The 16,511-nt window shown below is 47.3% G+C and overlaps 1 protein-coding gene across 1 annotated transcript in view; it reads right to left on the reverse strand.

Annotated features, from left to right (window-relative positions):
• SUMF2 (sulfatase modifying factor 2) overlaps window positions 1-16,511 on the reverse strand; it is a 175,501-nt gene that overhangs the window by 9,534 nt on the left and 149,456 nt on the right. Inside the window, exon 8 of the mRNA XM_086954575.1 lies at window positions 7,241-7,397. Within this exon, the coding sequence (XP_086810701.1) occupies window positions 7,241-7,397 (157 nt within the window). The remainder of the gene's footprint in view (window positions 1-7,240; window positions 7,398-16,511) is intronic.

Consider the following 16,511-nt stretch of genomic DNA (forward strand, 5'->3'; position numbering starts at 1 on the left):
CTGCTTACTACTTGACCCAAACGTAAGCACTAAGTAAATTTCTTGAACACTTCATGATCACAGTAGCTAGCCCAAGCAATCCAAGGCTAACCCCGGGAGGTGATGAGTGATAGAGATTCGGAAATCAATGTGTACAATAACGATCACTAAATCACTGTCCAGCCCATAAACTGGCTTCAGTCAAAGAAGAAGCATTAAGTTCTACATCCAATACAACTGCACATGATGGCTGCCAACACCTCCTGGTTTGAAGTGTTGGCAGCCAAACAGATCTCAGCAGGAGCTCTGTGTGGGGTCGGGGACCTCTGCGTTCCCAATTGTATATCTGAAAAACCTTTAAACAACTCTGCAACTACTTACACCAATTCACAAAATGACACTTCCCGGAACCAACAGCTACCTTCCATCCAAATTTCATGTAATTCCGTTCAGCAGTTCGGGCTGTAGCCATGTCTAAAGTTCCTGGCACGTTTACAGTGAACCCCAGTGACTGCAGGAGGACAGCCATAGTTTTGGGTGGGAAACAATTGCCTGGGGCGAGCCCGCTGGCAACAGTCAGTCGTCGAGTTAGGGGGACGTTTGGTACCCCTGACCTAAGCAGATGAGCTGCAACTGCCATCACCGCACTGGTAAAGCCAAAGGGGAGCAAGGCAAATTGAAAGTGCTCGTGTCCCACGGTGAACCACAGACAACGCCTGTGGGCAAGCAAAAGAGAAATGTGCAAGTATGTAAGTCCAACATTACCAACCTGTCTCCCAGGTTGAGGACAGACAGAACTTGAGCGAGGGTGAGCACCTTTAATTTCTTCTTTTTCAGGGAAAAATTTGAGGGCTCAGGTCTAGGATAGGATGAAGGCCTCCTTCCTTTTTGAGCACCAGAAAGTAGCAGAATAATCCAGCCTCTTGCTGCCTGACCCATAGTGTCTCAGGGGTATCACATCCTAGGCCTCGCAGAAGCTGGAGAGCTTTCATGCCGTGGTGACTGGGTGGACAAAGACGCAGCTGGAAGCCCCTTCAGTGGCCAAAAAAGGGGTGAAAGCCAGACTAGAGTTGGCCAGGGCCATGGAAAGGCCGAAGGACCTGGCTGTAGCTCTGCTATCCTTAAAGCGCTCCAGCACTGAGTCCACCTTATCTCCAAAGAGATGAGAGCCATAAGAGGGCATGTCCATAAGCGAAGCTTGGACAACTTCTGAAAAGCCAGTTGTCCTCAACCAGCTGTAAGGCCACCGACAAATAAACCACTCTGCCTAGCGAGTCGGTTGCGTCCAGCCCTAATCGGATCGGGAACTTATCTGCTTCTCTCCAGTCAGCCACAGGTTGGGAGTGCATGGGAGTAACGGCCCCAAAGTGCCAGGCTGGCGGAAGAAAAAATGGTTTTGCCCAAGTTGTCCAGCCTCTTGGAGTCCCTATCTGTGGGGTGGTAGGGAATGTGGCTGGATTTATACAGGAAGTGGAGGCTTGGACCACCAAGCTCTCTGGGGTAGGGTGTTGTGTGAGGAAACTAGGGCCCCCTGTGCGATTGCGGTGGGCAATAGTTCTGTTCACAGGAGCCTCTGTGCAGGGCTTGGACCAGGCCCTGAGCAGGACGTCCATAAGGGTACATTAAATGGGAAAAGCAGTTCTGAGGAGATTCAAGTTCAAGTTCAGAAATTTGTATAGCGCACTACTCACCCATAGGGTCTCAAGGCGCTTGTGAGAGGGGGTGAATTATTTATCGAATAGCCAGGTTTTAAGTTCCTTTCTGAAGGAAATGTGGTTCTGTGTGAGGCGGAGGTGAGTGGGGAGAGAGTTCCAAGTCTTGGCCGCCAGGTAGGAGAAGGATCTTCCTCCCATAGTGGATCTGTGGATGCGCGGAACTGCGGCAAGCGCTTGGTTGGAGGATCGTGGTTGGCGGGTGGGTGTTTAGAAGGACAGTCGTGTGTTGAGGCATTCGGGTCCTAGTTTGTGGAGGGCCTTGTGGGAGTGGGTGAGGAGACGGAACGTTATTCTCTTGTTGACGGGAAGCCAGTGGAGGTCTTTCAGGTGGCCGGTAATGTGAGCTTGGCGAGGGATGTCCAATATTAGTCTGGCAGATGCATTTTGGATGCGTTGGAGTTTTTTCTGTACTTTGGCTGTGGTTCCGGCGTTGAGGGTGTTACCATAGTCCAGACGGCTGGTGACCAGTGCGTGGGTGACTGTCTTTCTTGTTTCGGTGGGGATCCAACAGAAGATTTTTTTGAGCATACGGAATACGTTGAAGCAAGAGGATGAGACGGCGTTAACTTGTCTGGTCATCGAGAGGCAGAAGTCTAGGATGAAGCCTAGGTTGCGTGCGTGGTCTGTAGGTGTGGGTGCTGTGCCCAGGGCCGATGGCCACCAAGAGTCGTCCCAGGCAGAGGGTGAGGATCCTAGGATGAGAACTTCCGTTTTGTCTGAGTTAAGTTTTGGGCGGCTGTTTTTCATCCATCCGGCTACTTCTTTCATGCCTTCATGAAGATTGGTTTTGGCGGTGTTAGGGTCTTTGGTGAGGGAAAGGATCAGCTGGGTGTCGTCAGCGTAGGAGATGATGTTGAGGTTGTGTTGTCGCGCGATGGATGCGAGGGGACTCATGTAAACGTTGAAGAGGGTGGGACTGAGTGATGATCCTTGTGGGACTCCGCAGATGACTTTGGTGGCCTCCGAATTGATTGGGGGGAGTCGGACTCTCTGGGTTCTCCCGGCGAGGAACGAGATGATCCAGTCCAAGGCTTTTCCTTGTATTCCGACGTTGCTGAGGCGTTGAATGAGGGTGCTATGACAGACTGTGTTGAAGGCGGCGGAGAGGTCGAGTAGGATGAGGGCAACTGTTTCTCCGTTGTCCAGAAGCGTTCAGATGTCATCTGTTGCTGCAATGAGGGCGGTTTCGGTGCTGTGTTTGGCTCTAAAGCCGGACTGTGAGGGGTCGAGGGAGTTGTTTGATTCCAGGAAGGCGGCGAGCTGGCTATTAATGGCTTTCTCAATGACTTTGGCAGGGAATGGGAGGAGGGAAATGAGGCGGTAGTTCTTAAGTTCAGAGGGGTCAGCTGTGGGTCTCTTCAAGAGGGCACTGAGTTCGGCGTGTTTCCAGCTTTCTGGGAAGGTAGCGGAGTTGAAGGAGTAGTTGATAACATCACGGAGATGGGGTGCGATGATGGAGTCTGCTTTGTTGAAGATGTGGTGGGGACTTGGGTCGGTTGGCGAACCTGAATGGGTGGAGTTCATTAGGCGGATGGTGTCTTCAGTGGTGATTGGGTTCCATGTGCTAAGGTTGTTAGAGGGCGGTTCGGGTTTGGGAGTGGTGGGCTGTCCTTTCGAAATGTTCATAAAGCTGTTATGTATGTCAGCGATTTTGTTGTAGAAGAAAGAGGATAAGGAGTCGCAGAGGTCTTGGGAGGGAGTGATGTCGTTCGTGCCGGCAGTGGGGTTATTAAATTCTTTGACGATGTTGAATAGTTCCTTGCTGTTGTGGGCGTTGTTGTCGAGTCGATCCTTGAATGCTGATTTCTTGGTGGATCGGATCAATTGGTGGTGTTTGCTGGTGGCTGCCTTGAAGGTGGTCAGGTTGTCAGTGGTTGGGTTTTTTCTCCATGTTTTTTCGAGAGTACGGCATAGTTTCTTGGAGTTCTTAAGGTCATCGTTGAACCAGAGGGCCTTGTTGCTACCTTGTTTGATTTGGTGGTTGTTTAGGGAGGTAACTCCTGGTTGAAGCACCTCTGCCAAGAGGTTAGTCTTGATTGCCACTGAGGATAGGCTAAGGGACAGGACCTCAGCCGCACTTCTCACCACCGTAGCAAAAGAGGCTTCCTCCCCCCATAGCCACGGTAGGAAAGAGAGACCAAGCCAGTATCTGGTGAGGTGTCCAGTCCACTGGTGTCCGACAATTTCACATACCAGTCTGTGCTGAGGTCTAGAGGCTGGTATTCTTCAGTGTCCAGTAGCCCTCCCAATCTTCCCCAAGTCCTAGCCCATAGGTATAGGGTTCACGCTCCGTTCCGGAGTGTATGGTATCAGAGTTGGGGATGAGAATGCGGACGGTACCACTGGGAACATCCACACTGGGACTGCCTTCGGGGAAGGCCGAGGTGGTACGACGGGCGCTGGTCCGGATTCATCTGTGGATCCAAAGGCCTGACTGGTGCTGGGAGCAGGAGGTGTTTACGCAGAGAAGGGTCAGCCAGAAATGAGGTGCATTGCCTCATAAAACTCTTGGAGCTGGGTGGCGGTCACTACGGCCTGTCGAAAATTGGGGAGGCACATGGTTGGCCCAAACATAGGCAATCGCAGAGCCAGGCCTCGAGTGACAATGCTCTCTTGCCTCGTTGGATGACTTTGACAGACGGGGTGAAGTCGCAGACCTCCTCAACTTCTTACTCTTCTTGTCAGACTTACCAGAGTGGGACAACTTCAACAGCGACTAAGATCGATGGCTCCACGACCCATCTCAGGACCTTCCTCTCGACCAGGATCGAGACCTCCGCAGCGTTGCAAGTTAAGCAACAAGGAGCTTAACAGATAGATCCCTTTGGGGTGCATGGCGTGACAATCGATGCAAGTCTTGGCATCGTGGTCGCGCTCAAGGCATCAGAGCCTAATGATGTGTGGGTCTATCACCGACATTTGTCAGCGACAGGTTCTGCAGGGCTTGAATCCAGCCATCCTCATGGACATTCCTCCCACACCAGGAGATATCTCTTTTTTTTTTAAAGTTTGCCAAAAGTAAAAGAAAATAAAGTCAGTCAAAAATGACTGGGGTAGTTTTTTCCGGATATGCGCTGACTGGCATGGGAAGAAAAAGAACTGACAGCAGACCGAGTGGCGTCTATATAGGCACCAATCATGTCACTTCTGGCACATACAATGCTACGCAGAGCCAAATGACGCCTCCTACTGGAGCGCAGTTACTGCTCATGAAAATATTTCTGGATCCAGCCTGGGGATAATTCTAAGGTAAGTAATCTGCGGGTAGAAGTCTGTATCAGATTGGTGTGAACTTATAAATGTGAAGACATAACATTCATAAAAACACACACACTTGCTTGTTTGAGAAGAAAATCATAGGCGTTTCCTGATGGAGAAAGAACATAGAAAGTTTGAACAACAAACACAATGAATGTAATCCGTTTGGAATGCATATTCATGATCAAAAAATCCCAATCGTGATAAATCAACACTGTGTTGCACTGCAAACGGTGCGAGACAACACTGCACTCCAGTTTTAAACTGCATGGCTTATTAATATTGCAATTCAATGCTAACAGACACAACACATTGATTGGATTATCCTTGCAAGAATATCAATTCAGTTATATCCATGATGTGTCACCATTTGGACCAAGATTTACAATGAGTAGTTATAGACAAATTACTTGTGATAGGATGCCCAACTATGAAGAAAAACAACTGCTGAATAGGGAAGAATTCGTCTACAGACTGGGCACACATATCCACAGTGTAAATTATGACACACTGTCGACACAATAGAATTCACTAAAAGGAAAGATATATCCTGGCAAGAGTGTCATTCTTTCAGTTCACCTATATGCCTTTCTAAAATGCATACACACCTAATTTCAACTGGTAATGGTTTCATTGTGAAATGAACATATAAAGTATATTTGTTTCTTCTGCTAAATTCCCAACGAACAATGTATAACTGTTAGAGCACTATCTGCTGAGCTTTGGTGATACATGGGCCAAAGCATTGGTCATCAGAGCAAGAGACTGATAGTTAAATACTCAAGGTCAACAGTCTGACAAATCCTAAAATAGTTCTAATCGGTGGAGTATAAAAAAAGATGCAACTATAAGAGGGTAAGTTAAAACACTTGTTACCTACGTGTAATATGTTTTAAATGCTTGCCTTGTTCTTCAGACAGGATGGTGAATGTAAGGGGCTTGAAATGGTTACTCATCTCGGGGAGAGGGGTACTTGGGTATCACCAAGAGCGATCTCCGATGCTTGGTGGAGTTACAGGGCGATCCCAAAGATGTATTCAACTACAAAAGCTGCTAGACCGTGGAACTGAGAGCCAAAATCGTAGCTCCACAGTTGACTGGGAGTCATTACGGTGGGGTCGGAGATGATGTGATGGTGTTCCTTAACGCTGCAAGAGACAGTTCGAGTTCTGAGAGCTCTCGCTTGTCAGGAGCATACTGCTAAAAAGAAAAAGAAAAGGGTGGTGGCAACCTACTCTAAGTTAATAAGCTATAAGGAATTGCAGTGGTATTGGTGTTGATGCCACCTACCGGACAGCTCTAGCTGTCTTTGGGCGGGTGTCAGCTGTGCCGCGAACTCCATGCTTACAAGCTAAGCTAACGTCACCCATATAATCAATAAACTTGTGGCATCCTTTTATGCAGAAGAGGTTACTATATTGCATGCATGGGGTTATAAGCTTGCTATGCCTTCGCAATCATCCTCCCAAGGCAAGGGAGAGCAATGCTAGGTTAGGTGGAGCCAGTATTCAAGCAGCCGATAGGCAATAGTGAGCAGTCAGCTTAGTGCTGCTAGTGGGTCTGCAATGCAGCAGATGTGCCGACAGCAGCAGCAGAAGTAAGCACTGCATGTGCTCTGTAGAATGACAGATTGCCGAGAAACGTATGCTTTTGTTTCTAAGGGTCAGGTGATGTAATTATCAGCTCCCAATGTTTTGTTTGCCAAGCAGAATTTGCAATGCTTGGCAAAACAGAAGAGCAGGAGAGGGGGCGCAGGAAGAGAGGAGATCCTGGGGAGGTTGAGCCCAACACACAGCACACGTGGTCTGGTTGCGAAAGACATATTGTGGGCTTACTAAGAACATGTCGGGAGTGTCTGCTAAAAAAGCGGGCTGATTTATAATGTGAATGATATTTAAACAAAGCAATGGCTGAAGGGGCTGACCGAAAGCCCCTGTTTGCAATATTACTGTTACTTATTTATGTATGTATTGTTTGTTGGTTTTAGGAGGATGGCCAACAGATACAACTGGTGACACCATACACAAAAAGGTGACAAATATATTATCCCTGCCTCACTCCAATTTTGAAATAACCCTGGACAAAAGTGCTCTTTCTTGAGGGATCTGGTTGTTTCTGCCTATATAAATATGTTAAATGTAAATGTTCAAATTTCTAGGAAATAGTCACCATTTTTCACTAGCAGATTAGATTAATTTTTATCCAGTACTCCAGTCAACGCCAAATACACAGAAAAATGTAGTGGTGTGCGTTTATCAGTTAACATTGCAACTTTGTCAGCCACTCACCTTGTTGTTACCCGCGCCTTATGATTGGCGGATCCATCCACTGTGTCAATCCAAGATGCTCCCCGGAGTACGTACATATTTTGCTTTCGGTCACGTACCGGGGATACATATTCTGAGGCCGTCCACTCCCAGGCATTGCCCAGCATGTCAAAGAGACCTGTGATATATAATTGTACTTTAGAACAACGGAACTCGCATGTCATCAAAAAAACATCTACAAAGGTGTGTCTGTTGGTATTCTATGCAGCTACAGGAGAAATATAAAAGATAGGAGTCGTCTTCTCATCGTGAAAACGTTGATCATGTTTCGGGTAGTCATATATCAAAATGTGATGGACATTTACACAGAACAAACATTTATTGAAGATGAATATAACAGCAAATACAGACAATCAAGCTAGCTGGTAATATCATTCAAAACACACAACTAATCAATATGTGATACAGTTGTGCAAGACCACAATCAATCCAAAATCGGATATCTTTCCAGTTAGCAAAGGGCTCCAGCGAAGATCTGCATCAAACAGGAATCCCAAATACGGGAAGGCTTTAACCCTCGCAAGAGACTGTGTTCTTATCTTTAAATTCAGAGTCTACGTGTTTATAAGGCAGATTACCAATAAATTGGACTTGCTAATGTTAATACTCAGGTCTAGCTCTTCCATAAAGCCCACAAAATCATTTATGAGGGTTTGCAAACACCGAGTAGTTTTAGCCATAAGTGGGGCGTCATCAACAAAAAGAAGGACTAGCAGGGGCCGACCTGCTTGTGGACAACCTGTACTCACATCAACGAGAACATGTACTAGTTTGTTTATAAAAAAGGTGAACAGAAAAGGCGCCAAGGTACATTCCTCCCTGACACCACAACCGGTTTTAAAGCTACTTGTACAATGGGAATCAGAAGTATATCTAACCGATGCCGCGGTATGAGCATGGAGATCCCTCAAAATATAAACTATGTCTCGGTCAACCCCCATATACAAGATAATCCTCCACAGTTTACACAGTAAAAGGCAGAAGTTTTTTTTTTCACTTTCTTTATTGATTTTTAAAATAATACAGATCAAATAGAAATACCAAAATGAAAACATAAAAAGAAAAGAGAACATTGCATTGTCCATTTCGCCAATGGTACAAAAGAAAACGCACCCGCAGGAGGCAACGATAATCCCACAAAAACAGCATTGTAAATCACTGTAGAAGATGAATACATGCATTGACAAGTAGAAACAAGGCCTTCACCCCAAGGAACCTGCTACAGATAATAGCTAACACATATTGCTTACAACATATCAGTAAATAGCACAACATCAATGACATTGATTCCCGCAAATGTGGCACCTTCAGTTTGAACCAGCATCGTTAACAGTATCAGTATCCCCACCAGGTCCACCCAACCGTTCCCGAGCCCAGTCAATAAATGGCCCCCATATTTCCTTAGCCCTAGAGGCCCAGAACGTGGCAAATTGTGTATGGCCATAGGTGACCTCTCTGATCCAATTCGTGATCGTAGACTTTCTCCTCCTACCCCACAGCCGGTAGCAGGGATGGGGACAGTGTCAACTCCTAGACCTGGTTTATGACCTCCAATATCGCAGACCAATATTCAGTGATGAGAGGCCAGTCCCACGCCATGTGTAAAGAAAGTGGCGGCAGCTGCACCGCAGCGCCAGCTGCACCGCAGCGCCAGCTGCACCGCAGCGCCAGCTGCACCGCAGCGCCAGCAACAGTCATCCTCTCTCAATCCCATTCTATGTAACCAATGGGTGTCCTGTAGTAGCAGTTCAAAAATTTGAAATGAATTAATCTGAGTTTATAGTTGGGTGACAGTTCGGTCATCTGAGCATAGCAGTACGACCACTGGTCGTCAGTCAAGAGGGAAGGCAGCTCGGCAGACCATTTATGACGAGCGTTAGAAGTAGTCACAGAGGCATCTTTCTGCATGGACGTGTACAGTCTGGTGATGAGCCTGGAAGTTCCAGACTCCACCAAAAGAACGGTAGTCCAGGCATTGGTCACTTCTTGCCTGGACTACTGTATCTAGGCGGAAGTCAGAAGGTGTTGAGGAAACCAAGTGATGCAGAACTCCGCAGCTCGTCTTCTTTGTCATGTCCCAAGGAAATCATCCATCTCTCCTTTCCTTCGGGACTTACATTGGCTCCGCATCGACAGCCGTATTAAATTCAAGACCTTGTGTCTTGTTTTTAAAATTAAGCAAGGAACCACCCCAGACTATCTTCAGGAGCTTATCCATCCATATGCCCCTTCATGGCCTCTACGCTCAGCCACTCTAGGCAATCTTGTCACCCCTAGTTGTAGACTTACTAGAATGGGAGTTCGCTCCTTTTCATTTCTCGGTCCTAGATTATGGAATTCTCTCCCTAGTCTAATGAAACATGAATCTATCTACCCCAAGTTTAGGCGAGATCTTAAGACCTGGCTTTTTTCTCAGTAATTAGCTTGCCGTCCATTTGGTATGCAGTAGCAGACATGCCTGCGCCGGGAAACCCTGTCTAGGGTAGCTGCTCGCATTACAAATTCATTTAATAATAATGAGCCTACGTGAAGATGGTGTCCGCAAGAGGTTCTCCAAAGCACTTAGCGGGGTTGGCTGGGAGGGGCAGCCCGAAGTTTGTGATATAAAAATGCCTCACCAAAGGGCACCGTTTGGCCTTCTTCTGCAACTGGGGGGGGTCTCGGAACTGCCCCTCAGGATACACGTCAGCAAAGGTATGTAAAGACAACGTCTGTGCCATCCTACCACCAAGCTCATCTGTAACATTGGGTACATAGGATTTTGTGCAAGAGGAATAGAGAGGGCATATAGAACCTTCGCTCCCGTCCTTCTCCGCAGGCCATCCCAAGCCCACTGCAGGGTCTCAGATGTGTCAATGCCCTCCCTAGGCCTCTTTTAGGATTGCTATATAGCGACCCAAAGAGGAACAGGTGCCACCGCGTCCGCCTCCACCGCCACGTGAGGTTGGAACAGCGTCGGATGTACCCCATAATGCAGGAATTGTGCCAGGGCAGATAATGCATACAATTTCATATCAGGCGAGCCCCGCCCGCCTTGAGCAGTTCGTTGCGACAAAAGGGCCCAGGACACCCAAGCCTGGCCATTCGCCCAGACCAGAGAGATCAATTGGGATTGCAAGAACTTGAAAAAGGGGCTAGTGAGTATCAGTGCAAAGTTTACGAAAAGATACAAAAATGTAGGCAAGATAATCATTTTGACTTGTGCAATTTTACCTGCAAGCGACAGTGGGAGTTTAGACCATAAAATGACCTTGTCCTCCAGCCAGGACACAGCCCTCCCAAAATTTGTAGGTCTCGTCTAATCCAGACACCCAAGTACTTCACTTGGTCCTGTTCCCATTTTAACGGGAATTCCGAAGTCACCGCCTTGGTGTTGTCGGTTAAGGGGAATATCACTGATTTTGCCCAATTTGTGTTCACTCCAGATTGCCCGCCAAATTTAATGAACTCACGCAAGACAATGTCAAGATTACGCTCAGGGTTGATAATATATAATGTTATGTCGTCCGCATAGAGCGAAGTCAAGAGACTACGCAGGCTGAAACCAATCCCCTTATCAGTATGGTGTTGCCAGATGCGTGCAGCTAACTGCTCCATCGCGATGGCAAACAACAAGGGCAGAAGTGAGAAGCCCTGCCTCGTGCCACGCGTTATCTGGAAGGGGTCAGATACAATATTGTTCACCTGCACCCTGGCCATCGGTTCAGTATAGAGTGATTTAATCCACTGGAGAAACATGGGGCCGAAACCCATCTGCTCCAAGATTTTGAATAAGAACGGCCACTCGAGCGAATCGAAAGCCTTTGTCGCATCCAGGAACACCACCGCCGGCTGAACATAGGGATGAAGGTAATGCAGGGCGGAAAACACAGTTCTGAGATTAAGCGAGGTAGATCTCCCAGGAATGAATCCAGATTGATTCGGCAAGGCGATGATGGGAAGTAAAGGCTGCAGCCTGTTCGCTATCAACTTAGCCAGAATCTTGACTTCTACGCTGATGAGTGATAAAGCCCTATAAGAGTTCAGATCGGTTTCCAGCTTATCAGGTTTTAGCAAGGTGACAATTATTGCTTCGTGCATAGAGTTTGGTAGAATACCAGTATCATACTCTTCCTCAAATACTGCAAGGAGTCTGGGGGCTAGTTCTTCAACATATGTTTTATAGAAGGCGGTAGTTAGGCCATCGGACCCATGAGCCTTGTCAAGAGGTAGGCTATTAATAACATCAGTGACATCCACTACCGTGAAGGGTAAGTGCATATACTCTCTATGGCAATCATTAAACCATACGAGGGCCAAGGAGTCTAAAAGCTTTTGCATGCCTTCAGGGCATTCAGACTGTGTTGCTGTGTATAAATGAGCATATAAGGAAGATAATTCCTGTAGAATAGCTAGGGATCCCCTAATCTTTTGTCCATCCTCTCCCACTAGTTCAGGGACATATGCCATAGAGCGCGGGGCACGAAGCATGCCGGAGAGAGTGCGACCGGGTCCGTCACCCTCACCATACCGAAGAGACTCTGCATACTTCCCCTAGATTTTCACTTCTCTCTGAGCTTACTCTTCATATTCTAGCAATTTAACTTTCAGGTCTGCCAGGAGGGCTGAGTCATCGTCAATAGTAATCCTCCCCTCTAGTTCCTTAATCAGTGCCTCCAGGTTGGAAAGAGTGTTCCTAACATCTTTGAGTACTCCCGCTTGCCTGGATATGCACTGCCCCCTAATGACCACCTTAAACGCCTCCCACAGCGAGGCCTCAGTGTCAACAGAGCCTGTGTTAAGCGCGAAGTAATCTGCTATGTCAGAGCGTATCTCCTCAAACGCTTCATCGAGAAGCGCATGTTGAGGGAGTTTCCAGGAGAATTGTCCTCGTGTGGTGCCAGGGAGGGACAAAGTCAGAAGGCATGGTCAGAAATGGTCCTCGACAAGTGTCTAGAGTCCACAACCCAGCTAGCCACATCTCAAGACATTAACCAGTAATCAAGACGGGACCAGGAACGATGTTGGCCAGAGAAGCATGTGTCCTCTCTGAGCAGTGGGTTGCGGAGGTGCCAGATGTCAACCATGTCCCCGTCAGTGAGGAAAGTGTTCAACACCTTGCTGGACGAAGGGTGATGTGTTCTCGCCAAGCCCTGTCTATCCAAGTCGTCGTCCAGGAAGGCAATAAAGTCGCCCCCCCCATCCCCCCCCCCCCACCAAACCATGGTGCAACCAGTGGCCCTAACCTTGGCCCAGAGCCTCTGAAAAAAGTCGGGAGAGTCAGTGTTTGGCCCGTACACCACAACAATGGTCAGCAAGATACCCCCCAGCTGACCCAACAGGATAATGTAACGACTGTCTGGAGCAATGTGAAGTTCCCTTTCCCTCCAGTCTAAACCTCTCTTTACCAGCACCGCCACCCCTCTAGAGTAATCTGAATAGGCAGATGCATACGTTGCACCCCAGCGTCTGTGGCGGAGTTTAGCGGAAGACTGGAATCGAAGGTGTGTTTCCTGTAAGACGCAGAGATCGATATTGTGTCTAGTGAGATATGCATGCACAAGCCTAGCTTTTCTACTGTCATTCAGACAGACAGCGTATGTTCCATGTCAAGCAGTTCACTTGTGTCTCGTGAGTAACTGTACAACTGCATGTAAAGCAATGCTACATCTGGTCCAGCGTGTGTGTGGCTCTGGCGCAAGCGCGATTGGCACTTTCGTTCTTGGCAATGCACAAAAGAAACAAAAAACATTTCCCCCTACCCGCTCCCCACCCACATCAACCCCTCAATCAGGTTGAAGCATAGCCACCCCCATAGTACATAACATAGCATTCGAAAGGGAAATTTCCGATGGGGACGAGAGAGAGCCAGCCGACTTCCCTACCGTAGCAGGGTGGCCAAGATACTGCAAGGGGCAAGACCTACAACATGGTAAAGTTGGAGGATGGAGCGGCATACAAACAAGGGACATGAGTAGCATCATTTGGCCTGCAGTTACAATCAGACTTCGTACCACCCTTTCTGTAGGAAGGTGGATATCTGACTATGGTTGCCCCCAACTTTTTGCCTGGTGTTTTGCTGGTTTTTCGACTTAGTTGACCTGGGGCCCTGCTATTCAGGACCCCAGGCCCACTGCTCTCTCTGTAAAATGGATTCCATGTACCTTAGGTACATATCTAATTGGATACTGAGTCACCTTATCAGCCCCTGTATCGTGTACCTTAGGTACCCAGGGCATAGGTGCAACCAGGGCCTACCAGGGGCTGCAGCATGTATTATGCCACCCCTGGCTGGCCATCCAAATCTGACACAACTGGCTGCACGACAGCTGGGCAAGGTGGTGTAATCACCCTTTGCTGTAGATATAGTATTCCTATATCTAACCCTAAAATGGACACATATAGTCCTATCAGTCACTCCTATGGCAGGCCTTATCAATCCTGAAGGCAGAGTGCTTGGAATTATGTGAGATGGTGCTCTGGCATGAGCTGAGCCCGTTTGCAGCTTGCGGAACCAAGTCCTAATAGCTGTTCCATGATAACGCGTACCATATACTCTTAAGTGCATTATATTCCTCGCGGTTATTTGCTAACTTTGGTATCGCATTATCAAAACATGTCGAGTAAGGTGTCATACGAATTGGAATATTAACCCCTCGCCAATTCTGGTAACGGGGTTAGCATTTATTTATTTATTTATTTTTGACACTTGTAAAGCGCTACTTATACCCTTAGGCGTCAAGGCGCTGAAAACCATTATTGAAAAAGTGGGATAGCAGAGTAAACAGAATGACAGATAAACATGGTTAATGAGAGAACAACCAGGTTTTCAAGAGTTTGCGAAACTGAAACAGCGTGGTACTTCGTCTGATGTTGAGAGGCAAGGTGTTCCAAAGTCTGGGGGCCGCCACCAGAAAGCGACGGTCTCCCCAGGACACTGTTTTGGTGCGTGGGACAGACAGTTGATTAAGAGTGGCTGAGCGTAACGCTCTAGTCGGTTTGTAAAGTTGGAGTTTGTCTCTCAAAAAATGTGGTCCTCGATTATTAACTGATTTAAAAACTATACAAAGAGCCTTGAAGTGGATCCTTTTTTGTACAGTCAGCCAGTGAAGGTCCTTTATGTTTTGGGCAATAGGTTCGAACTTTGTTTTGCCGGTAATGAGACGGGCTGCTGCATTCTGTATAGTTTGAAGTTTTGTGGTGACTCGAGATTGCGCATTGAGAAATAAGCCGTTACAATAATCCAGTGATGATAGGACAAGAGCCGAGACCAGGGTCTTTATCGCAGAATCGGGTAAAAAAGGACGAATTTTGCGAATCATTTTTAGTTTTAGGTGCGCTGTGGATGCTGTCTTATTGGCATGATCCATGAAATTCAGTCCATCATCGAAGATAATCCCCAGATTCCTGACCTTCGAGGTCGGTGTAGGAGGGGTACCAAAGGTTTCTGGCCACCAGCTGGTGGACCAGGCTGGGGATAATGGACCGAAGATAAGCACCTCAGTTTTCTCTGAGTTTAGCTTTAAACAGTTGGTTTCCATCCAGTCTCCTATGTCTAGGAGCCCTTTCTTAAATTTTTCAGCTACTTGCTCTCCGTCACCCTTGATCGCCAACACTAGTTGGGTGTCGTCGGCGTACGAGGTAAGGCTCATCCCATGAGCTTTGATGGTCTTAGCTAGGTCCGACACATAGATGTTAAAAAGTGTCGGACTAAGGGATGAGCCTTGAGGGACACCACAGGGGGCGGAGAGTTGTGCTGATTGAAATGGTCCTAGGATGACCGCCTGCGTTCTATTGGCAAGGAAGGAGGCTATTAAGTTTTTGGCCGAGTGACAGATGCCAAATCCTTGGACACGGTCGACCAAGATGTTGTGGTCGACCGTGTCAAAAGCCGCTGATAGATCTAACAGCACCAATATGGCAGTGCCACCTTGGTCCCTAATCTCCCGGATGTCATCCGCGGCTTTAATCAAGGCGGACTCGGTCCCGTGAAATTTTCGGAACCCAAACTGCGTATCGTCCAGGAGCTGGTGAACCTCGATGAACTCAGAGATCTGGGTGTTCATGATCTTTTCAATGGTCTTAGCAATGAACGGTAAGCTGGCAATTGGTCGGTAGTTTTTCAGCTCATTTTTATCGAGCGAAGGTTTTTTTAGCAAAGGCTTTAGTAGCGTGTTTTTGAGCGAATTAGGGTATTGGCCTGACTGCAGTATCAGGTTGCAGACCTGTGTGAGAGCTGGTATGATGACTTCTAAAGCTGGTCTGAGGACCGATAGGGGGCAAGGGTCGAGGGGAGAACCTGATTTAATGGTCAGTAGTGTGTTTTTTATTTGCTCCTGGGTAACTGGTTGAAAGCACGGAAAGACATTAGCTAAAGAGGGGGTAACGGAAGATGTGGCGACCGGAGGTAATTTGGAAGAAAAAGCTTGGTAGATGACGTCTACTTTGGTGTAGAAAAAAGATGCAAGAGCATCACACAGAGATTGTGACGGGGGAGGCGTGAGGTCAGGGGAGTTTCCTGATAAAGATTTGGTAATAGAGAATAGTTGTTTACTAGAGTTCTTGGCCTGCTCGATTTGGTCAGTATAATATTCTCTTTTAGCTTGCGCTATCATATTTTTATATAGGGTAACAGCTTCCCTATAGGCAGACTTACTGACAGCATCATAGTCTTTCCTCCAGGTTCTCTCCTTACTGCGGTTTATCTGTTTTTGTGTCCTTAGTATGTCATTGTACCAAGGAGCGGAGGGTTTAGATCGGTTGCTGGAGTGTTCCTTGGACGGGGCTGATTGGTGGGATGCCTGACCAATCCAGTCATATAATTGCTGGAGAGCTGTATTGGGGTCGGCAGCGAACTCTGGACAAGATTGTATAAGTGTAGACTTGAAATTTTCTAGATTTATATTTTTCCAATCTTTAAACGGTAGTTTAGGAACCGATTGGGAATTGTTATTATAATCCTTGTGAGTAGCAAAGTTCGCAAAAATTGCAAAGTGATCTGTCCACTGCATGGGCAGAATGTTGGTGATTTGGAGTCCTTCTAAATTGGAGAAAATAGGGTCCAGAATGTGGCCCGCTTGGTGAGTGGGGGACCTGACAAGCTGTTTTAATCCTAGATTACCTAGGTCAGAGGTGAGGGTGGCGGAATCCGCTAGGTGATCAAGATCTAAATGAAAATTCAGGTCACCGAGAACAGTGAAACTGGTTTCTGTAGCTACAGATTCCATTATGGAGTTTAAGCTGGACAGAAAAG

Source organism: Lissotriton vulgaris, chromosome 2_1, assembly GCF_964263255.1.
Source record: "Lissotriton vulgaris chromosome 2_1, aLisVul1.2, whole genome shotgun sequence".
NCBI classification, from domain to species: domain Eukaryota; kingdom Metazoa; phylum Chordata; class Amphibia; order Caudata; family Salamandridae; genus Lissotriton; species Lissotriton vulgaris.